The 25,105-nt window shown below is 39.5% G+C and overlaps 1 protein-coding gene across 1 annotated transcript; it reads right to left on the reverse strand.

The window, feature by feature from the left end:
* Positions 1-9,861: 9,861 nt before the first annotated feature.
* On the reverse strand, positions 9,862-23,460 carry LOC115118630 (doublesex- and mab-3-related transcription factor 2-like). The gene is made up of 4 exons (XM_029647305.2): positions 23,222-23,460; positions 22,580-23,031; positions 21,397-21,499; positions 9,862-11,731 (listed from the first exon to the last, which is right to left on the reverse strand). Exons 2-4 carry the CDS (start codon positions 22,937-22,939, stop codon positions 10,545-10,547), a joined length of 1,650 nt encoding a protein of 549 aa, XP_029503165.1. The 5' UTR covers positions 22,940-23,031; positions 23,222-23,460; the 3' UTR covers positions 9,862-10,544.
* Positions 23,461-25,105: the final 1,645 nt, after the last annotated feature.

Below are 25,105 nucleotides of genomic sequence, written 5' to 3' on the forward strand. Positions count from 1 at the left end.
GCTTGAAACATGTTAGTATTACAGACTCAATCAGGGACATGTTGAAAATGTCAGTGAAGACACCTACCAGTTGGTCAGCACATGCCAGGAGCACACGTCCTGGTAATTCGTCTGGCCCTGCAGCCTTGTGTATGTTGACCTGTTTAAAGGTCTTACTCACGTCGGCTACGGAGAGCGTGATCACACAGTCGTCCGGAACAGCTGATGCTCTCATTAATGCCTCAGTGTTGCTTGCCTCGAAGCGAGCATAGAAGTGATTTAGCTCGTCTGGTATGCTCCTATCACTGGGCATCTCCTTGGCTGTGCCTCCCTTTGTAGTCTGTAATAGTTTGCAAGCCCTGCCACATCCGACGAGCGTCAGAGCCGTTGTAGTATGATTGAATCTTAGCCCTGTATTGACGCTTTGCCTGTTTGATGGTTTGTCGCAGGGCATAGCGGGATTTCTTGTAAGCTTCCGGGTTAGGACGACGTCCTCAATGCACTTATTGATAAAGCCAGTGACTGATGTGGTGTATTCCTCAATGTCATCGGAAGAATCCCAGAACATGTTCCAATCTGCGATAGCAAAACAGTCCTGTAGTTTAGCATTTGCTTCACCTGACCACTTTTTTTTATAGACCGAGTCACTGGTGCTTCCTGCTTTAATTTTTGCTTGTACGCAGGAATCAGGAGGATAGAGTTGTGGTCAAATTTACCAAATGAAAAATCTAGAGACCCTCCTTAGATTTCGTGCACCAGCTGTTGTTTACAAATATGCACAGACCGCCCCCCTCGTCTTACCGGAGTGTGCTGTTGCAGCGTATTTTCCTGCTAGCTGAGTATCCATGGCGTCATTCAGCCACGATTCCATGAAGCATAGGATATTACAGTTTTTAATGTCCCCTTGGTAGGATATTCGTGATCGTACCTCGTCTAGTTTATTGTCCAATGATTGCAAGTTGGCGAGTAATATTGACGGTAATGGCAGCTTTCCTACTCGCCTTCTGCGGGTCCGGACAAGGAATCCGGCTCTTCGTCCTCTGCGTTGCTTTCTTTTGCGAATAATTGGGATATCTGCCCTGTGGGGTGTTTGGGGAATATCGCGTGAGTCCTGTTGGTTGTTGAAAAAATCTTAGTCAAATCCGAGGTGAGTGATCGCTGTCCTGATATCCAGAAGCTCTTTTCTGCCATAAGGTACGGTTTCAGAAACATTATGTACAAAATAATTTACAAATATTGTGAAAAAAAACACATAATAGCACAATTGGTTAGGAGACCGTAAAACAGCAGTCATCTCCTCCGGCGCCATCTTATTACACATCTTCATAACATTCTGGAGTATATGTAAATTGCCATCATACAAACTGAGGCAGCAGACTTCGTGAAAATGAATATGTGTGTCATTCTCAAAACTTTTGGCCACGACTGTATACTGTTAACAGAAAAGCCAAATTTGGACTTTTCCAACATCCACCATTGACACAGAGACTCATACTCCTATTTTCACTGCCTCTACCTTTGCCAAAAAGTCTGGAAACCTGAGAAAAAGTGGCATCTTGTAAGAGCTTTACATTATACTTCCAATAGGATACCTGCAGAGGCCGTGGTGAAATAGACAGCCGAGCCATGGTTGTGTGGTGATCTCTGGCTCCATTTATATTAAGTGAGCCACCCGAAGAGCCGCCATAAGAAGTGGGAGAAAAGCCAGCATAGAAAGAGACCAATAGCAAAGCTCAAAAAGCCCCAGTACCAGAAAAAAAACTATTAATCTAAACAGCATCTGAAGATAGACCCTTACGCACGGTTGTGGCCCACTTCCTCAACCTAAAACGTTTCCTGGGTGAGAGTTCACCATGCTCCTCATTTTTCATAGCGTGTTGTACTGATCTTACAACATGCTTAACGGATTCTGCCTGAAAACCTGCCGACAGTACATGAAAACTGCTAGCAAACTTACCATACCGACTCAGTTCTTTCCGGATTTCATGCTCCTTAAAAATGGAGGCAGATTCGCAACTACCAACCTAGTCGAAGGAGTCGAAAGAGGAGTAATCGGCACCAACAGCCTTACAAATATTCCACTAGCAATCAGCCTACCCACCAAATTCACTATTTTCATGAACACAACAACAACATTATTCATTCTGGATGCAGAATGTATAAATTCAGGTCCTAAACATCTTCCACCTGAACTCCATTCTCAGGACACACCTGAAACCTCCTGTACTCCCTGTTCACCCATGACTGCATGCCCAAGAACAACTCCAAAACCATGATTGAGTTTTCCAAAGACACAACAGTGGTAGGCCTGATCACAGACAACGACGAAACAGCCTATAGGGAGGAGGTCAGGGAACTGGCTATGTGGTGCCAGGACATCTCCCTCAACGTGATCAAGACAAAGGAGATGATTGTGGACTACAGGAAAAGGAGGGCCGAGCACGTCCCCATTCTCATCGACGAGGCAGTAGTGGAGCAGGTTGAGAGCTTCAAGTTCCTTGGTGTCCACATCATCAACAAATGAATGGTCCAAACACACCAAGACAGTCGTGAAGAGGGCACAACAAAGCCTAACCCCCCCCCCCCCGACACCAAGACAGTCGTGAAGAGGCCATGACAGCCACCCTAGTCATAGCAGCCACTCTAGTCATAGACTATTCTCTCTGCTACCACACAGCAAGCAGTACCGGAGGGCCAAATCTAGGTCCAAAAGGCTTCTAAACAGCTTCTACCCTCAAGCCATATGACCCATGAGCCGTGAGCCAAGCACATCTCCCTGCTAGCAGGCACATCTCCCTGCCAACCCCCCCTACCACCCCCGGGCGACTAACTTTAAACGCTGTGTCGCTAGCGTAGTGGCGGCTTCCCTGTCCCATCTATTGCTGCCCCCTGGACACTGTGATCACTTGGCTACATAGCTGATGCCTGCTGGACACTGTGATCACTTGGCTACATAGCTGATGCCTGCTGGACACTGTGATCACTTGGCTACATGCCTGCTGGCTGATGCCTGCTGGACACTGTGATCACTTGGCTACATAGCTGATGCCTGCTGGACACTGGGATCACTTGGCTACATAGCTGATGCCTGCTGGACACTGTGATCACTTGGCTACATAGCTGATGCCTGCTGGACACTGTGATCACTTGGCTACATAGCTGATGCCTGCTGGACACTGTGATCACTTGGCTACATAGCTGATGCCTGCTGGACACTGTGATCACTTGGCTACATAGCTGATGCCTGCTGGACTGTCCATTAATCACGGTACTCCATTCTGTTTGTTTATGTTTTTATCTGTCGGCCCCAGCCGCACTCAGGCTCTGTGTGTAGTTAATCCGACCCTCTCTGCCTAGTTAACGCCATTTGACCTGCTGTTGTTGTGCTAGCTGATTAGCTGTTGTTGTCTCACCTGCTGTTTTAGCTAGCTCTCCCAATCAACACCTGCGATTACTGTATGCCTCGCTGTATGTCTCTCTCAAATGTCAATATGCCTTGTATACTGTTGTTCAGGTTAGTTATGCTGTTAGTTATAAATAAACTTAGTTCACAAGATTAAACATTTAGGATCTAGGATGTGAGATGTTGCAAACCAACCAGAAAAACCTGGCTTTAACCAGCAAAACATTATGTTTACCTTGCTGTCTCTGCCTGGCCGGTTCCCCTCTTTCCACTGGGATTCTCTGCCTCTAACCCTATTACAGGGGCTGAGTCACTGGCTTACTGGGGCTCTCTCATGCCTTCCCTGGAGGGGGTGCGTCACCTGAGTGGGTTGATTCACTGTTGTGGTCATCCTGTCTGGGTTGGCGCCCCCCCCTTGGGTTGTGCCGTGGTGGAGATCTTTGTGGGCTATACTCAGCCTTGTCTCAGGATGATAAGTTGGTGGTTGAAGATATCCCTCTAGTGGTGTGGGGGCTGTGCTTTGGCAAAGTGGGTGGGGTTATATCCTTCCTGTTTGGCCCTGTCCGGGGGTGTCCTCGGATGGGGCCACAGTGTCTCCTGACCCCTCCTGTCTCAGCCTCCAGTATTTATGCTGCAATAGTTTATGTGTCGGGGGGCTGGGGTCAGTTTGTTATATCTGGAGTACTTCTCCTGTCCTATTCGGTGTCCTGTATGAATCTAAGTGTGCGTTCTCTAATTCTCTCCTTCTCTCTTTCTTTCTCTCTCTCGGAAGACCTGAGCCCTAGGACCATGCCCCAGGACTACCTGACATGATGACTCCTTGCTGTCCCCAGTCCACCTGGCCATGCTGCTGTTCCAGTTTCAACTGACCTGAGCCCTAGGACCATGCCCCAGGACTACCTGACATGATGACTCCTTGCTGTCCCCAGTCCACCTGGCCATGCTGCTGCTCCAGTTTCAACTTCCACCTGACTGTGCTGCTGCTCCAGTTTCAACTGTTCTGCCTTATTATTATTCGACCATGCTGGTCATTTATGAACATTTGAACATCTTGGCCATGTTCTGTTATAATCTCCACCCGGCACAGCCAGAAGAGGACTGGCCACCCCACATAGCCTGGTTCCTCTCTAGGTTTCTTCCTAGGTTTTGGCCTTTCTAGGGAGTTTTTCCTAGCCACCGTGCTTCTACACCTGCATTGCTTGCTGTTTGGGGTTTTAGGCTGGGTTTCTGTACAGCACTTTGAGATATCAGCTGATGTACGAAGGGCTATATAAATAAATTTGATTTGATTTATGCGATAGACTATGTACAGCTGCAGCAATCGGTTAGCTGCTCAGATAGCAGATGTTTGAAGATGGTGAGGGAGATAAAAGTCTCCAACTTCAGGAATTTTTGCAATTCGTTCCAGTCACAGGCAGCAGAGAACTGAAACGAAAGGCGGCCAAATGAGGTGTTGGCTTTAGGGATGATCAGTGAGATACACCTGCTGGAGCGCGTGCTACGGGTGGGTTTTGCCATCGTGACCAGTGAACTGAGATAAGGCGGAGCTTTACCTAGCATGGACTTGTAGATGACCTGGAGCCAGTGGGTCTGGCGACGAATATGTAGCGAGGGCCAGCCGACTAGAGCATACAGGTCACAGTAGTGGGTGGTATAAGGTGCTTTAGTAACAAAACGGATGGCACTGTGATAAACTGCATCCAGTTTGCTGAGTAGAGTATTGGAAGCTCGCCGAAGTCGAGGATCGGTAGGATAGTCAGTTTTACTAGGGTAAGTTTGGCGGCGTGAGTGAAGGAGGCTTTGTTGCGGAATAGAAAGCCGACTCTAGATTTGATTTTGGATTGGAGATGTTTGATATGAGTATGGAAGGAGAGTTTACAGTCTAGCCAGACACCTAGGTACTTATGGGTGTCCACATATTCTAGGTCGGAACCATCCAGGGTGGTGATGCTAGTCGGGCGTGCGGGTGCAGGCAGCGAGCATTGAAGCGCGTTTGGAATTAGATAGCACAGTGTCCAAGGAAGGGCCGGAAGTATACAGAATGGTGTCGTCTGTGTAGAGGTGGATCAGGGAATCACCCGCAGCAAGAGCAACATCATTGATATATACAGAGAAAAGAGTCGGCCCGAGAATTGAACCCTGTGGCACACCCATAGAGACTGCCAGAGGACCGGACAGCATGCCCTCCGATTTGATACACTGAACTCCGTCTGCAAAGTAGTTGGTGAACCAGGCATGGCAGTCATTAGAAAAACCGAGGCTACTGAGTCTGCCAATAAGAATATGGTGATTGACAGAGTCGAAAGCCTTGGCCAGGTCGATGAAGACGGCTGCACAGTACTGTCTTTTATCGATGGCGGTTATGATATCGTTTAGTACCTTGAGCGTGGCTGAGGTGCACCCGTGACCGGCTCGGAAACCAGATTGCACAGCGGAGAAGGTACGGTGGGATTCGAGATGGTCAGTGACCTGTTTGTTGACTTGGCTTTCGAAGACCTTAGATAGGCAGGGCAGGATGGATATAGGTCTGTAACAGTTTGGGTCCAGGGTGTCTCTATTCACCTCGAATCCGGAATCCCCAAACAGAAGCTAGCCAGCTCACTAGCTACTAGCTAGTAGTCAGCTAACCACTGCTAGCGGTCATCAGCTAACCTTTAGCTCGGAAAGCTCTCGCCAGTTTGGACAACGCGACTCAAATCAGAGCATACCTGACCTATTTTCTCTCCATATCCCCAGATTCCTACCACAAGCTCTTGACATTTTCACCTGGATCGTCGCAGCTAGCTAGCTGAGTACAGGCTAACGTTGGTCCCGGAGCAAGCACCAATTAGCCTGGAGCTAGCCCATACTAGGCCTTTCTCCCGGCTAGCTAAAGAGGCCCATCAGCCACTCCTGGGCTACAATACCAGGACCCCTTCTACTGCCGGTACGGGGCACGGAACCCCACCGATCCTTCACGACTGGACTATGACGTAATCTGCTCGAGGGGGTCTGCTAGCTTGCCAGCCCCAGTCTGCAAGCTTGCCAGCCCCGGTCTGCTAGCTTGCCAGCCCCGGTCTGCTAGCTTGCCAGCCCCGGTTTGCTAGCTTGCCAGCCCCGCTCTGCTAGCTTGCCAGCCCCGATCTGCTAGCTTGCCAGCCCCGATCTGCTAGCTTGCCAGCCCCGGTCTGCTAGCTTGCCAGCCCCGGTCTGCTAGCTTGCCAGCCCCGGTCTGCTAGCTTGCCAGCCCCGGCTGCTAGCTTGCCAGCCCCGGTCTGCTAGCTTGCCAGCTCCGGTCTGTTAGCTTGCCAGCCCCGGTCTGCTAGCTTGCCAGCTCCGGTCTGTTAGCTTGCCAGCTCCGGTCTGTTAGCTTGCCAGCCCCGGTCTACTAGCTTGCCAGCCCTGGTCTGCTAGCTTGCCAGCCCCGGTCTGCTAGCTGTCTGAATCGCCGTCTCTCCAGCCAGCCCAACCAATCACTGGACCACTGTTGATCACCCGGCTACGCATGCCTCTCCCTAATATCAATATGCCTTGTTGATTACTGGTACGGAGGTAGGTAGTGAGGTCTGCACAACACATCACCGGGGGCAAACTACCTGCCCTCCAGGACACCTACAGCACCCGATGTCACAGGAAGGCCAAAAAGATCATCAAGGACAACAACCACCCGAGCCACTGCTTGTTCACCCCGCTATCATCCAGACGGCGAAGTCAGTACAGGTGCATCAAAGCTGGGACCGAGAGACTGAAAAACATCTTCTATCTCAAGGCCATCAGACTGTTAAAACAGCCACCACTAACATTGAGTGGCTGCTGCCAACATACTTACTAAAATCTCTAGCCACTTAATAATAAAAAATTGGATGTAATAAATGTATCACTAGTCACTTTAAACAATGCCACTTTATATAATGTTTACATACCCTACATTACTCATCTCATATGTATATACTATACTCTATACCATCTACTGCATCTTGCCTATGCCGTTCGGCCATCACTCATCCATATATTTACATGTACATATTCTTATTCATTCCTATACACTTGTGTGTATAACGTAGTTGTTGTGAAATTGTTAGATTACTTGTTAGATATTACTGCGCTGTTGGAACTAGAAGCACAAGCATTTCGCTACACTCGCATTAACATCTGCTGACCATGTGTATGTGACCAATACAATTTGATTTGATTTGATGTCAGTACCTTAGCAGTAAATGTCAATTGGCTTTTCATAGCCGAGCACTCAGCGGTTGAGACAGCATGTGCAGTAGACAGAGGGAGAGAGGGGGAGAGGGAGAGGGGAGAGTCAAAAACACCAGGTCCAGGATAAGGTAGTCCAGTGAAACAGGTCAGTGTTCCATAGCCACAGGCAGAACAGTTGAAACTGGAGCAGCAGCACGACCAGGTGGACTGGGGACAGCCAGGAGTCATCAGGCCAGGTAGTCCTGAGCCATCGTCCTAGGGCTGAGGTCCTCCAGGAGGGGAGGGAGAGAGGGTGAAAGAGACAGAGAATTTGAGGGATCATATCGAAGATCACACCGGTGACCAGATAAGACAGCACAATTACACCATATATAACCGACTGACCCTTTAACGGCCGCTACACCACTAGAGGGATATCAACAGACCGCCAATTTACTACCTTGAGACAAGACTGGGTATAGATCACGAAGATCTCCTCAAGCCCGATTGGCCGCTTGACCGAACAGGGTGATCACGTCAGTGACTCAACCCACTCAAGTTGAATATAGCTCAAATATCTTGGCACAACGTGACGCACCACTCCTAGGGACAGCGCTAGTAAGCCAGTGACTCAGCCCCCGGTAATAGGGTCAGAGGCAGAGAATCCCAGTGGAGATAGGGGAGCCGACCAGGCAGAGACAGCAAGGGCGGTTCATCATTCCAGTGCCTTCCCATTCTCCTTCGCACCCCTGGGCCAGACTACACTCAATCATAGGACCTACTGAAGAGATGAGTCTTCAGTAAAGACTTAAAGGTCAATAGGCAGATCATTCGATAAAAATTGAGCTCTATAGGAGAAAGCCCTGCCTCCAGCAGGAAATTCTAGGGACAGTTAGGAGGCCTGCGTCTTGTGACCGCAGCGTACGTGTACGTATGTACGGCCGGACCAAATCAGAAATATACTGTAGGTAGGAGCAAGCCCATGTAATGCTTGGTAGGTTATCAGTAAAACCTTGAAATCAGCCCTTGCCTTAACAGGAAGCCAGTGTAGAGAGACTAGCACTGGAGTAATATGATAATTTTTTTGTTTCTAGTCTTGAATTTAGCAGCCTTGTTTAGCACTAACTGAAGTTTATTTAGTGCCTTATCCGGGTAGCCGGAGAGTAGATCATTGCAGTAGTCTAATCTAGAAGTGACAAAAGCATGGATTAGCATTTCTGCATTGTTTTTTGACAAAAAGTTTCCGATTTTTGCGATGTTACGAAGATGGAAAAAAGCTGCCCTTGAAATATTCTTGATGTCAAAAGAGAGATCAGGGGTCCTTCAGTTTTATTTGAGACGGCAAGACAACCATCAAGATTAATTGTAACAGTGTATTCTATAAAACACATTCCTCTTTTTTATTTGTGCTTTTAATACTCTCTAATCACTTGTACTTGGGCTGTATTCTGTAGTGTAGAATCTAAATTTAAAGCTCATTTCCATGGCGACATATGCAGCCTTTGCCGTGAATCCGGCGGGAACATTGCCTTTAAATGTCAATCATGCTGTAACGCCAAACTTCAGCGCTATTGAATGAATCCAGCCCTTAGAAATGCTTGGGGAAAAAATGCTGATTTGATAGAATTCTTAATGTCTAATATATAACCAATAGTCATGACAAGGTTGACCCACAGCCCATCACATCAAACATCATTAAATCCTTATGGTTAAATCATTATCATTAAATCAGTATCATTAATTCATTATCATTATCATTAAATCATTATCATTGTCATTAAATCATTATCATTATCATTAAATCATTATCATTATCATTATCGTTAAATCACTATCATTATCATTAATCATTATCATTAATTCGTTATCATTATCATTAAATCATTATCGATAAATAATTATCATTAAATCATTATCATTAAATCATTATCATTAAATCATTATCATTAAATCATTATCATTAATTCATTATCATTAATTCATTATCATTAAATCATTATCGTTAATTCATTATCGTTAAATCATTATCATTAATTCATTATCATTAAATCATTATCATTAATCATTATCAATAATTCATTATCATTAAATCATTATCATTAATTCATTATCATTAATTCATTATCATTAATTCATTATCATTAATTCATTATCATTAATTCATTATCATTCAATAATTCACTATCATTAAATCATTATCATTAAATCATTATCATTAATTCATTATCATTAAATCATTATCATTAAATCATTATCATTAAAAAACAAATCCAAATAATGAAACACCAAACCAGAGCTTGATCATTTATAAAGTTTATTGACACATTAGTGATACATTTAAATAATCTACACCATAAAGAGATTTACATCATGCTCATTTAAAATATAATATACATATAAACATTTACATTACTGCTTGAAGTGTATCGGTACTGAGAGGCAGTGCTTATTTAAAAAGAATAACAAAATAGACCAACTACAGCAACAAGTACAGTGACAGACTTCTGCACCTAATGGAGTGTCTGTGTCTGTGTGTCTGTGTGTGTGTGTGGGTGTCTGGGTGTCTGAGTGTCTGAGTGTCTGAGTGTGTGTGTGTGTGTGTGTGTGTGTGTGTGTGTGTGTGTGTGTGTTTTTTTGTGTGTGTGTGTGTGTTTGTGTGTGTCTGTGTGTGTGTCTGAGTGTCTGAGTGTCTGTGCAATGGAAGACCAGTTAAAACAATTGCCTGATCAAATCCTTGGACAGTAGATGGTCTGAGAGAGCACTACATAGTTCAGAGCAGACAGAAACGGATATGTCATAGGGCAGCTGGTCCAATGTCAGAATGGTTTGGTCCATTTCAAGCCAGTGGACCAGACTTAACTGAGGGGTTTGTACAGAATCATCATTATTTAGCCGATAATGGAGGTCTCAAGGAAAAACAAAATTCGGGGTTGATTTTTGGTCCCAGTCCGTTCCTGGTAAACATGACTGTTATTACTGTGAAGCTCTGTTCATACAGTTAGTGTGATGCTCTGTTCATAGCCGGTGATGGCCTATTCAAAATGGCCTCCACAGAGAAGGATAGAGACTGGCTGGACACGACCTTCGTCCCGGCTGACTTAGACAGGAACTCCTTGCTGTATCTATTAGAGCCTTTGAAACTGTAGAAGTCCTTAGAAGGTCCTTCACGGTACTTTCTGGCTGCATCCTCCTGCAGTTCGTTACAGTAGGGGCCCCGGAGCTCGACCCCGGTCCCAGCTCCTACCTCTACCCCAGCCCTCTCTCTCTCTCCAGTCCCGGCCCTAGCCTTCTCACTCAGTGTCTGCTGGATGAGTGAGTGAAAAGAGTTGAGCTTCATGGATAGCGTGTGTTTGGCGCTGTCCTTGCTCAGCTTGTTCAGGACATGTTCGTGGCTGGGGTGGTGAGGGTGAGGCTGGGGGTGAGATGTACTTGGAGGGAAGGCCTGTCCGAAGCCTCTCTTCGGGGGAGAGAAGGCTGATCGTTTGCGGTGCCCCCCCTGGGTGAGAGGGGCCTTTGACTGGGCGTGGCCGTCCTGCTGCTGGGGGTCAAAACCTTCGGGGAGGCCCACAGCGACCCTCGACCCCTCAAGCTTGGCGGCAGTGACGGCAGTGGTTGCCGTGACGTCGTGGTCGGGTGGGAGGCTTTCTGCGGCAGTGGCCATCGTCCTGGGATCCCAGACTGCACCTGGCTTCATGTTCTGGATGGCCGTGGCATTGCGCAGGCACTGCTGGTACAGGAGGGAGGGGCCACGTGGCCACACCATGAACCCTCGCTGAGAGGTCAGCTGTGAGGTCAGAGGGTACTGGCGGTAGGTGGTCGCCACGGAGACATTGGAGGAGATGAGCTCCATGTTGCTGGGGCTGGTGGCATATTTCAGGGAGAGGTCCACACAGCTGGGTGACAGGAAGCGACAGAGTTCCTTGTTGTTGTGCTGAGGCTCCTCAGGGGCTGTCTTGTAGGATTTGTACTCTGCAGCATGCCGGACCAGACTGTTGGGGAAGAGCAGAGAGGCTGTAGCAGCCTGGGAGGGTCCTAGCAGCTCTCTCTCCTTGTACTCTCTCTCCAGCATGATCCTCTCCAGCTCTTTGTCAGCAAACGCTCTCCTCTTCCTCATCCTGTCGCTGAGGGGGGGCGGGAGGGACGGGCTGGCCCCCAGGTACGGGTCACCCTGCACCGGACGGTATCCTGAGAGGAGACAGAACAGGGGCAGAGGTGAGATGACATATAAATCAAATCAAATCAAATTGTATTGGTCACATACACATGGTTAGCAGATGTTATTGCAAATGTAGCGAAATGCTTGTGCTTCTAGTTCTGACAGTAGAGCAATGCAGCAAGATAACTATATAACAATGTGATACTACATGATAACAATATAATACTATATTAATAATACTATACTATATAATAATAATATAATACTATATGACACTATTTAATATTAATTGATACTATATAATAACAATATAATACAATATGATACTATATTATAGTCATACTAATGATAATACAATATTCGATTTCATTCTGGGTTAGATTTAATGTTATAGTAAACTGCTAAAAGTATACATGATCTGTTTCGTATAACTGTTCATTTTATTGATGTTAAAACTCTTTGTTAAAAAGAAAAGTAACTGCTGCAAAATGATTGCAGGTTGACGGTGTGGAGTTAAGCCTATTGGATTTTTTATTTTTATTGATGTATGAATCAGATTAGGTTAAATAAGCAGGTTAGATATCAGTCAGATTAGGTTAAATAAAGCAGGTTAGATATCAGACAGATTAGGTCAAATAAAGCAGGTTAGATATCAGTCAGATTAGGTTAAATAAAGCAGGATAAATATCAGTCAGATTAGGTTAAATAAGCAGGTTAGATATCAGTCAGATTAGGTTAAATAAAGCAGGATAAATATCAGTCAGATTAGGTTAAATAAAGCAGGTTAGATATCAGACAGATTAGGTCAAATAAAACAGGTTAGATATCAGACATATTAGGTCAAATAAAAAAGGTTGGATAACAGACAGATTAGGTTAAATAAAGCAGGTTAGATATCAGACAGATTAGGTTAAATAAAGCAGGTTAGATATCAGTCAGATTAGGTTAAATAAAGCAGGTTAGATATCAATGATATTAGGTTAAATAAAGCCAATTAGATATAAATGATATTAGGTTAAATAAAGCAGGTTAGATATCCGTCAGATTAGGTTAAATAGAGCAGGATAGATATCAGGTTAGAAACAAAGCAGGTTAGATATCAGTCAGATTAGGTTGAATAAAGCAGGATAAATATCAGTCAGATTAGGTTAAATAAAGCAGGTTAGATATCAATCAGATTAGGTTAAATAAAGCAGGTTAGATATCAGACAGATTAGGTTAAATAAAGCAGGTTAGATATCAGACAGATTAGGTTAAATAAAGCAGGATAAATATCAGTCAGATTAGGTTAAATAGAGCAGGTTAGATATCAGTCAGATTAGGTTAAATAAAGCAGGTTAGATATCAGTCAGATTAGGTTAAATAAAGCCAAATATTGTTCAATGATATTAGGTTAAATAAAGCCAATTAGATATAAATGATATTAGGTTAAATAAAGCAGGTTAGATATCAGACAGATTAGGTTAAATAAAGCAGGTTAGATATCAGTCAGATTAGGTTAAATAAAGCAGGTTAGATATCAATGATATTAGGTTAAATAAAGCCAATTAGATATAAATGATATTAGGTTAAATAAAGCAGGTTAGATATCCGTCAGATTAGGTTAAATAGAGCAGGATAGATATCAGTCAGATTAGGTTAAACAAAGCAGGTTAGATATCAGTCAGATTAGGTTGAATAAAGCAGGATAAATATCAGTCAGATTAGGTTAAATAAAGCAGGTTAGATATCAATCAGATTAGGTTAAATAAAGCAGGTTAGATATCAGACAGATTAGGTTAAATAAAGCAGGTTAGATATCAGACAGATTAGGTTAAATAAAGCAGGATAAATATCAGTCAGATTAGGTTAAATAGAGCAGGTTAGATATCAGTCAGATTAGGTTAAATAAAGCAGGTTAGATATCAGTCAGATTAGGTTAAATAAAGCCAAATATTGTTCAATGATATTAGGTTAAATAAAGCCAATTAGATATAAATGATATTAGGTTAAATAAAACAGGTTAGATATCAGACAGATTAGGTTAAATAAAGCAGGTTGGATATCAGACAGATTTGGTTAAATAAAGCAGGTCAGATTTCAGACAGATTAGGTTAAATAAAGCAGGTTGGATATCAGACAGATTAGGTTAAATAAAGCAGGTTAGATATCAGTCAGATTAGGTTAAATAAAGCAGGTTAGATATCAATGATATTAGGTTAAATAAAGCAGGTTAGATATCAGACAGATTAGGTTAAATAAGCAGGTTAGATATCCGACAGATTAGGTTAAATAAGCAGGTTAGATATCAATGATATTAGGTTAAATAAAGCAGGTTAGATATCAGACAGATTAGGTTAAATACGCAGGTTAGATATTAGAAAGATTAGGTTAAATAAAGCAGGTTAGATATCAATGATATTAGGTTAAATAAACAGGTTAGATATCCGTCAGATTAGGTTAAATAAAGCAGGTTAGATATCAAGCAGATTATGTTAAATAAAGCAGGTTAGATATCAAGCAGATTATGTTAAATAAGCAGGTTAGATATCAGTCAGATTAGGTTAAATAAAGCAGGATAGATATCTGTCAGATTAGGTTAAATAGAGCAGGTTAGATTTCAGTCAGATTAGGTTAAATAAAGCAGGTTAGCTATCAGTCAGATTAGGTTAAATAAAGCAGGTTAGATATCAATGATATTAGGTTAAATAAAGCAGGTTAGATATCCGTCAGATTAGGTTAAATAAAGCCGGTTAGATGTCAGACAGATTAGGTTAAATAAGCAGGTTAGATATCAGACAGATTAGGTTAAATAAGCAGGTTAGATATCAATGATATTAGGTTAAATAAAGCAGGTTAGATATCAGACAGATTAGGTTAAATAAACAGGTTAGATATTAGACAGATTAGGTTAAATAAAGCAGGTTAGATATCAATGATATTAGGTTAAATAAAGCAGGTTAGATATCAGACAGATTAGGTTAAATAAAGCAGGTTAGATATCAAGCAGATTAGGTTAAATAAAGCAGGATAGATATCCGTCAGATTAGGTTAAATAAAGCAGGTTAGATATCAGTCAGATTAGGTTAAATAGAGCAGGATAAATATCAGTCAGATTAGGTTAAATAAAGCAGGTTAGGTATCCGTCAGATTAGGTTAAATAAAGCAGGTTAGCTATCAGTCAGATTAGGTTAAATAAAGCAGGTTAGATATCAAACAGATTAGGTTAAATAAAGCAGGTTAGATATCAGACAGATTAGGTTAAATAAAACAGGATAAATATCAGTCAGATTAGGTTAAATAAAGCTAAATATATTTGAATGATATTAGGTTAAATAAAACAGGTTAGATATCAGACAGATTAGGTTAAATAAAGCAGGTTGGATATCAGACAGATTAGGTTAAATAAAGCAGGTCAGATTTCAGACAGATTAGGTTAAATAAAGCAGGTTGGATATCAGACAGATTAGGTTAAATAAAGCAGGTTAGCAATCAGTCAGATTAGGTTAAATAAAGCAGGTTAAATATCAATGATATTAGGTTAAATAAAGCAGGTTAGATATCAATGATATTAGGTTAAATAAAGCCGGTTAGATGTCAGATTAGGTTAAATAAGCAGGTTAGATATCAGACAGATTAGGTTAAATAAGCACGTTAGATATAAATGATATTAGGTTAAATAAAGCAGGTTAGATATCAGACAGATTAGGTTAAATAAAGCAGGTTAGATATCAGACAGATTAGGTTAAATAAAGCAGGTTAGATATCAGACAGATTAGGTTAAATAAAGCAGGATAGATATCAGACAGATTAGGTTAAATAAAGCAGGTTAGATATCAGTCAGATTAGGTTAAATAAAGCCAAATATTTTTCAATGATATTAGGTTAAATAAAGCAGGTTAGATATCAATGATATTAGGTTAAAAAAAGCAGGATAGATATCAGTCAGATTATGTTAAATAAAGCAGGTTAGATATCAATGATATTAGGTTAAATAAAGCAGGTTAGATATCCGTCAGATTAGGTTCAATAAAGCAGGTTATATGTCAGACAGATTCGGTTAAATAAATTAGGTTAGGGATCCGTCAGATTAGGTTAAATAAAACCAATTAGATATAAATGATATTAGGTTAAATAAAACAGGTTAGATATCAGACAGATTAGGTTAAATAAAGCAGGTTGGATATCAGACAGATTAGGTTAAATAAAGCAGGTCAGATTTCAGACAGATTAGGTTAAATAAAGCAGGTTGTATATCAAACAGATTAGGTTAAATAAAGCAGGTTAGATTTCAGTCAGATTAGGTTAAATAAAGCAGGTTAGCTATCAGACAGATTAGGTTAAATAAAGCAGGTTAGATATCAGTCAGATTAGGTTAAATAAAGCAGGTTAGATATCAATGATATTAGGTTAAATAAAGCAGGTTAGATATCCGTCAGATTAGGTTAAATAAAGCCGGTTAGATGTCAGACAGATTAGGTTAAATAAGCAGGTTAGATATCAGACAGATTAGGTTAAATAAGCAGGTTAGATATTAGACAGATTAGGTTAAATAAAGCAGGTTAGATATCAATGATATTAGGTTAAATAAACAGGTTAGCTATCAGTCAGATTAGGTTAAATAAAGCAGGTTAGATATCAAGCAGATTAGGTTAAATAAAGCAGGTTAGATATTAGACAGATTAGGTTAAATAAAGCAGGTTAGATATCAATGATATTAGGTTAAATAAACAGGTTAGCTATCAGTCAGATTAGGTTAAATAAAGCAGGTTAGATATCAAGCAGATTAGGTTAAATAAAGCAGGTTAGATATCCGTCAGATTAGGTTAAATAAAGCAGGTTAGATATCAGTCAGATTAGGTTAAATAGAGCAGGATAAATATCAGTCAGATTAGGTTAAATAAAGCAGGTTAGATATCCGTCAGATTAGGTTAAATAAAGCAGGTTAGCTATCAGTCAGATTAGGTTAAATAAAGCCAAATATTTTTCAATGATATTAGGTTAAATAAAACAGGTTAGATATCAGACAGATTAGGTTAAATAAAGCAGGTTGGATATCAGACAGATTAGGTTAAATAAAGCAGGTCAGATTTCAGTCAGATTAGGTTAAATAAAGCAGGTTAGATATCTGTCAGATTAGGTTAAATAAAGCCAATTAGATATAAATGATATTAGGTTAAATAAAGCAGGTTAGATATCCGTCAGATTAGGTTAAATAAAGCAGGTTAGCTATCAAGCAGATTAGGTTAAATAAACAGGTTAGATATCAGTCAGATTAGGTTAAATAGAGCAGGATAAATATCAGTCAGATTAGGTTATATAAAGCAGGTTAGATATCCGTCAGATTAGGTTAAATAAAGCAGGTTAGCTATCAGTCAGATTAGGTTAAATAAAGCAGGTTAGATATCAGACAGATTAGGTTAAATAAAGCCAAATATTTTTCAATTATATTAGGTTAAATAAAGCCAATTAGATATAAATGATATTAGGTTAAATAAAACAGGTTAGATATCAGACAGATTAGGTTAAATAAAGCAAATATTTTTCAATTATATTAGGTTAAATAAAGCCAATTAGATATAAATGATATCAGACAGATTAGGTTAAATAAAGCAGGTTGGATATCAGACAGATTAGGTTAAATAAAGCAGGTTAGATATCAGACAGATTAGGTTAAATAAAGCAGGTTAGATATCAATGATATTAGGTTAAATAAAGCAGGTTAGATATCCGTCAGATTAGGTTAAATAAAGCAGGTTAGATATCAGACAGATTAGGTTAAATAAAGCAGGTTAGATATCAGTCAGATTAGGTTAAATAGAGCAGGTTAGATATCAGTCAGATTAGGTTAAATAAAGCAGGTTAGATATCAAACAGATTAGGTTAAATAAAGCAGGATAAATATCAGTCAGATTAGGTTAAATAAGTAGGTTAGATATCAATGATATTAGGTTAAATAAAGCAGGATAGATATCAATCAGATTAGGTTAAATAAAACAGGTTAGATATCAGTCAGATTAGGTTAAATAAGTAGGTTAGATATCAATGATATTAGGTTAAATAAAGCAGGTTAGATATCCGTCAGATTAGGTTAAATAAAGCAGGTTAGATATCAGACAGATTAGGTTAAATAAAGCAGGTTAGATATCAGTCAGATTAGGTTAAATAAAGCAGGTTAGATATCAAACAGATTAGGTTAAATAAAGCAGGATAAATATCAGTCAGATTAGGTTAAATAAGTAGGTTAGATATCAATGATATTAGGTTAAATAAACAGGTTAGATATCAAACAGATTAGGTTAAATAAACAGGTTAGATATCAATCAGATTAGGTTAAATAAAACAGGTTAGATATCAATCAGATTAGGTTAAATAAAGCAGGTTAGATATCAATGATATTAGGTTAAATAAAGCAGGTTAGATATCCGTCAGATTAGTTTAAATAAAGCAGGTTAGCTATCAAGCAGATTAGGTTAAATAAACAGGTTAGATATCAGTCAGATTAGGTTAAATAGAGCAGGATAAATATCAGTCAGATTAGGTTAAATAAAGCAGGTTAGATATCCGTCAGATTAGGTTAAATAAAGCAGGTTAGCTATCAATCAGATTAGGTTAAATAAAGCAGGTTAGATATCAAACAGATTAGGTTAAATAAAGCAGGTTAGATATCAGACAGATTAGGTTAAATAAAGCAGGTTAGATATCAATGATATTAGGTTAAATAAAGCAGGTTAGATATCCGTCAGTTTAGGTTAAATAAAGCAGGTTAGATATCAGACAGATTAGGTTAAATAAAGCAGGTTAGATATCAGTCAGATTAGGTTAAATAGAGCAGGTTAGATATCAGTCAGATTAGGTTAAATAAAGCAGGTTAGATATCAAACAGATTAGGTTAAATAAAGCAGGATAAATATCAGTCAGATTAGGTTAAATAAAGCAGGTTAGATATCAGTCAGATTAGGTTAAATAAGTAGGTTAGATATCAATGATATTAGGTTAAATAAAGCAGGTTAGATATCAAACAGATTAGGTTAAATAAACAGGTTAGATATCAATCAGATTAGGTTAAATAAAACAGGTTAGATATCAATCAGATTAGGTTAAATAAAGCTTGATAAAACATAGAAAGTATTGAACTTTAAAGCATTTTACAAAACATCTCATTTACATTACATTTAAGTCATTTAGCAGACGCTCTTATCCAGAGCGACTTACAAATTGTATTGTGCCTGCTTAGTTCTATCTGATACCTATAAAATAAAGACATTGTAACAAGTCTGAGAGAGAGAGAATATCAAGGAGATCAACAAGTATCCAACACCAGTTCATTCAGTAAAACCATCACTTGTAAACAGGGTAAAGGAGTTTCCTGCTTTATCTGAGAATAGAATTGCATTGCATAGGATAAAATAGAATAGGAAAGGATAGGACAGGATAAAATAGAAGAGGAGGGGATAGGAGAGGAGAGGACAGGATAAAATAGAAGAGGAAGGGATAGGAGAGGAGAGGACAGGATAAACAGAATAGGAAAGGCTAGGTTAGGACAGGATAAAATAGAAAGGAAAGGATAGGATAGGACAAGATAAAATAGAAGAGGAAGGGATAGGAGAGGAGAGGACAGGATCAAATAGAAAGGAAAGGATAGGATAGGACAAGATAAAATAGAAGAGGAAAGGATAGGATAGGACAAGATAAAATAGAAGAGGAAGGGATAGGAGAGGAGAGGACAGGATAAAATAGAAGAGGATGGGATAGGAGAGGATAGGACAAGATAAAATAGAAGAGGAAAGGATAGGATAGGACAAGATAAAATAGAATAGGAAAGGCTAGGTTAGGACAAGATAAAATAGAATAGGAAAGGCTAGGTTAGGACAGGATAAAATAGAATAGGAAAGGCTAGGTTAGGACAGGATAAAATAGAAGAGGAAAGGATAGGATAGGACAAGATAAAATACAATAGAAAAGGCTAGGTTAGGACAGGATAAAATAGAAGAGGAAAGGATAGGATTGGACAAGATAAAATATAATAGAAAAGGCTAGGTTAGGACAGGATAAACAGAAGAGGAAAGGATAGGATAGGACAAGATAAAATAGAATAGAAAAGGCTATGTTAGGACAGGATAAACAGAAGAGGAAAGGCTAGGAGAGCATAGGACAGGATAAAATAGAATAGAAAAGGCTAGGTTAGGACAGGATAAACAGAAGAGGAAAGGCTAGGAGAGGATAGGACAGGATAAACAGAAGAGGAGAGGATCGGAGAGGTTAGGATAAAATAGAATAGGAAAGGAAAGGATAGGATAGGACAGGATATTTTATTTATTTTTTTAAATATTTTTTTTTACCTTTATTTATTATTTATTATTATTATTATACCAGGCAAGTCAGTTAAAGAACAAATTCTTATTTTCAATGGCGGCCTAGAAACAGTGGGTTAACTGCCTGTTCAGGGGCAGAATAAACAGGATAAACAGAATAGGAAAGGATAGACTAGTATAGAACAAAATAGAATAGAATGGTATAGGACAAAATAGAATATAATAGAATATGATAGAATGGTATAGAACAAAATAGAATAGAATAGAATATGATAGAATGGTATGGGACAAAATAGAATATAATAGAATATGATAGAATGGTATAGGACAAAATATAATATAATAGAATGGTATAGGACAAAATAGAATAGAATAGAATATGATAGAATGGTATAGGACTAAAGAGAATATAATAGAATGGTATAGGACAAAATAGAATAGAATATGATAGAATGGTATAGAACAAAATATAATATAATAGAATGGTATAGGACAAAATAGAATAGAATATGATAGAATGGCATAGGACAAAATAGAATAGAATAGTATAAGACAAATTGGAATATGATAGAATAGAATAGAATACAATAGTATAGGATAGAAAAGTATAGAATATAATATTATAGAATACAATAGTATAGAATACAATAGTACAGGATAGAAAGTATAGAATATAATATTATAGAACACAATAGTATAGAATACAATAGTACAGGATAGAAAGTATAGAATATAATATTATAGGGTAGAATATAATAGTATAGGATAGAATAGAATAGAAGTGTATAGGATAGAATAGTATAGGACAAAGTAGAATAGGATAGAATAGAATAGTATAGAATACAATAGTATAGAATACAATAGTATAGGATAGAAAGGTATATAATATTATAGGATAGAATAGGTTAGAGTAGAATACTATAGGATAGAATATAATAGAAGAGTATAGGATAGAATAGTATAGGACGAAATAGAATAGAATAGGATAGAATATAATAGTATAGAATACAATAGTATAGGATAGAAAAGTATAGAATATAATATTATAGGATAGAATAGTATAGAATAGTATAGAAAACAATAGGATAGGACAAAATAGAATAGTATAGGATAGAATAGTATAGGACAAAATAGAATAGAATAGGATAGAATACAATAGTATAGAATACAATAGTATAGGATAGAATAGTATAGAATTTAATATTATAGGATAGAATAGAATAGTATATGATAGAATAGAATAGGATAGAATTTAATATTATAGGATAGAATAGAATATTATAGGATAGAATAGAATATTATAGGATAGAATCGAATAGGATAGAACAAAACAGAAAAGTATTCAATAGTTTAGGATAGGATCGACTAGACTAGACTAGAATAGACTACAAATGTGTTACCTTCCAGAATGCTCTTAGCCAGCATCGTTGATGGTCTGATGTGTCTCTGGTAAATAGCTCTTCTCTCTGCTGGAATCTGCTTCCCACAAATTCCCTTTTTATCCTGATAAAATTACAGAAATAAAACTATTTGAATCGTGATTTCAGAGGCCTTATTCGTTTGATACCAGTCCCAAGGTGGTTTTGAAAATATTAGATAAGTGATACCAAGAGGCTACTTATAATATAAATAAATGATGAATGTATTATTCATATTACGCTTTCATCGGCCCATTCTGAGTTCATCACCCTAGCATGTGTTCGGTGAAATAAATAATACATTCTGAGTTCATCACCCTAGCATGTGTTCGGTGAAATAAATAATACATTCTGAGTTCATCACCCTAGCATGTGTTCAAATAAATAATACATTCTGAGTTCATCACCCTAGCATGTGTTCGGTGAAATAAATAATACATTCTGAGTTCATCACCCTAGCATAAATAATACATTCTGTGTTCATCACCCTAGCATGTGTTCGGTGAAATAAATAATACATTCTGAGTTCATCACCCTAGCATGTGTTCGGTGAAATAAATAATACATTCTGAGTTCATCACCCTAGCATGTGTTCGGTGAAATAAATAATACATTCTGAGTTCATCACCCTAGCATGTGTTCGGTGAAATAAATAATACATTCTGAGTTCATCACCCTAGCATGTGTTCGGTGAAATAAATAATACATTCTGAGTTCATCACCCTAGCATGTGTTCGGTGAAATAAATAATACATTCTGAGTTCATCACCCTAGCATGTGTTCGGTGAAATAAATAATACAACTCTACTAAACTAAAAGTAAACATTTAAAAATATTTTCTGTGTTAGACTTCGCTGCTACTTCTTCTGTCCTGATCATGTCGATGCATAAGACCGAAACGGGACATGATTTCAATTTAGGCTCTTTTTACAATGTTTTTTACAATGTAAAAATGACATGTGTTTCTAGTCAATGAAGACAGTTGGAATACATTTTAAATAAAAATGATTTTAAGATACAGTTTTGGCAACATTGCTTGCAATAAAGTTGCATGGTGAAACCAACGAGTTTTACACCCTCTCCAATGACTGAAAAAACACACACGCACCTTAATGTAATAACATTATAATTTAATTTAATAATTTATTAGAATCCAAACACACACCTCTGTAGCTTGTTGTCTCCGTAGTGCCACCTGAGCCGCCATGACCCGCTGTCTCTCCACCACCAGAAGACAGTTGGCACACTGGCAGTCCCTCCAGCGGCAGAACCGCTTATGCCCCTTCAGACAAGACACCACTCCGTGGTTTCTGCAGCGGGCACACTTCGGCGTCCGGCTTAGCTTCCGCTGTTCACCGGACCCCTGGCTGGTGGTGCCCGGATTGTCATCTCCCTTGGCCCGCGGCTCGTTGTCTCCTGCGCAGGACAGAGAGGAGCTGTAGTCGGGCTGGTCCTGGTCGTCACTTTCGGTCTCCAGACTCTCCACGTCGATCTCAAACTCTGCACCGGTGATATCCGTCATCATGTCTGTTGCCTGTCTCCCGGTGCCTCGTGCCTACCGTCCTATCTCCAAGGTTCTGGCTCACGCGGCGGTTAGTTCACTACAGTCAATAAAGTCTGAAATAAAATAATATATCTGTCATTAAAATCCCTATGGAATGATGTTCCACATTGTGCGCCCTATGGATGACAGTCCAATAAACATATCAATTAGTAATAAACAGAGAAATAATAACAGCATATGTTCCCTCCAATCTATGAAGTGTGAAAAACGAGTAAGATAAATGGATAAACCAGTTAGACTTACTTCAATGCAGGCAGGCAACTCCAGAAAAGATTCAAAGTTCCTTCCAACATCTAGTCCTTATTGCAGTTTGTCTCTAGTCAGTGCGCTCTGAACTGATGAACTTGTCTGTAAAACAGCACTGACAGACACCGCTGCCAATCTGTTTAATTGTTGCTCAATGTACCGCGGAACAGAGAGAGATATCCCAACGATAAATACAGACGTTGTTCTGACGTGGTCAGTCACTCTGGTCCGCTCCACCGTTTTCTTCCAGGCTTGTGCCAGAGCACCATCCCTATGAAGAATTTGGGTGCGAGTGGATTCCATCGTGATTGGCTCGTTTTCAACCCCTCGACCCTATTGGCTGTTCACGATTTTCTCTTTGTTGATGGAATTGTTGTAATGGCGTGGAGTTACAATCTAAACAAAACGAGGAAATGATTCATCAACATATTGGAGAGCAGAAAGCAAGAGAGAGAGGCTATGAGGCTATATAGAGGGCTTGATAGTGGCCCCATGCGTAATGACAGCCTGTAGCATAGGCCTCATATGCAATGGTAAGAACTTGAAGCTCTTATCAATTCATGAAGTGTAGCAACGTTGTCTGACATAAAATAGGATTCCATCCAATTGGTGCCAGATTTTCATGCGAATATTCAATAATTCGCGTAAAAATATCCATCAAATTGACTTGCTGCTGAAAACATGATGTGCGGGATGAGGTAGTGCACATACAAATGACTTTTGTGGTTAAATTCCCATGTACCGAATAAAAAATAAACGTTAAATGGGGTTCCATCGCATTTTCAACTCTACAAATGGTTTTGTCACCAAAAATGTTGCGTTATATAGCAAATGTGCTCTAGCCAACAGCTCGCAGATAAAGTGTGGGTTAGGGTTATTATGGACAAAAGGGCCAAATTATTTGTATTTGTCAACCTCATCACCGTGCATTTTCACCACCCTGTGAAGTTCATCATAATGTATTTAATATGTAGCCTATTAGCTTAAACCGCATGCTTTCCCGAGTCGTAGTGGGAGTACGACACGAAATACTATCACCACGTGACTCCAAGTTTATTTCAAAATCAAGGTTATTAATATCAATGTTTGCCCATAAAAGCATTTCCACGCCATTTCTTGCATAGTTAATTTTACTGACACAAAAAGAGCCCACCTTGTCGAGCATATTTTGTTTAGTCTACATTTGGTAACACTTCCCGACAGATTTGCTGTTTCCATCAGGCCTGTTGTGTCATGTACTTAACTTTCATAAAACGGTTGGATGGAAACCTGGTTATTTAAAATACAACTTCATAGATGGTCTCATGCATTTGATTTTTTGAATGGTCTTACTGTCGGTTGGAATGATCCCAATTAGGCCCTATTCAATTCTAAATGATTCAACAGCACTTACGCTTTGTTACAATGACGTTATAGACCATTCAGCAGACACTCTTATACGGAGCGATTTACATGAGCAATTAAGATGAAGTCCCTTGCTCAAGGGCACATCGACATACTTTTCATCTAGTCATTAGTTTTAAAATAATACTCCGAATAATTCTAAATAATAGTCCTATTACAATCAGATGCTAAATATGCCTAAAATAACCGCAGATTACATGTTGCACGAGGAAACAACATTCGGGCTAGGCATGTATGACAAATGTAGGCTACAAAATTAAATACATTTGTCAAAATGATCAAAATACTTTCAGACTTTACCAATGCATACATTGGCTTTGTTATTGATGTTTTAATGTATAAATACATTACCACTGGAATAATAAGTGCTTACAAACTGGCATATTTTTTTACCTGGTGTTGCACCATTGACTAGATTTTATTTTATAGAATGTATTTCATCATAATATAGGCCTTTAGATATTATCCAAACGGGCT

The sequence above is a fragment of the Oncorhynchus nerka genome, linkage group LG27 (assembly GCF_034236695.1).
Source record: "Oncorhynchus nerka isolate Pitt River linkage group LG27, Oner_Uvic_2.0, whole genome shotgun sequence".
Taxonomy (NCBI): Eukaryota; Metazoa; Chordata; class Actinopteri; order Salmoniformes; family Salmonidae; genus Oncorhynchus; species Oncorhynchus nerka.

What these genes read in the sequence shown, in the direction of transcription:
- LOC115118630 (XM_029647305.2), bottom strand. Translation starts at nt 22,939, where the DNA reads ATGATGACGGATATCACCGGTGCAGAGTTTGAGATCGACGTGGAGAGT. An exon ending in GGAGACAACAAGCTACAGAG is followed by an intron (nt 21,500 to 22,579) that starts GTGTGTGTTTGG and finishes TAATTTTATCAG; the next exon opens with GATAAAAAGGGAATTTGTGG. An exon ending in GGCTAAGAGCATTCTGGAAG is followed by an intron (nt 11,732 to 21,396) that starts GTAACACATTTG and finishes GTCTCCTCTCAG; the next exon opens with GATACCGTCCGGTGCAGGGT.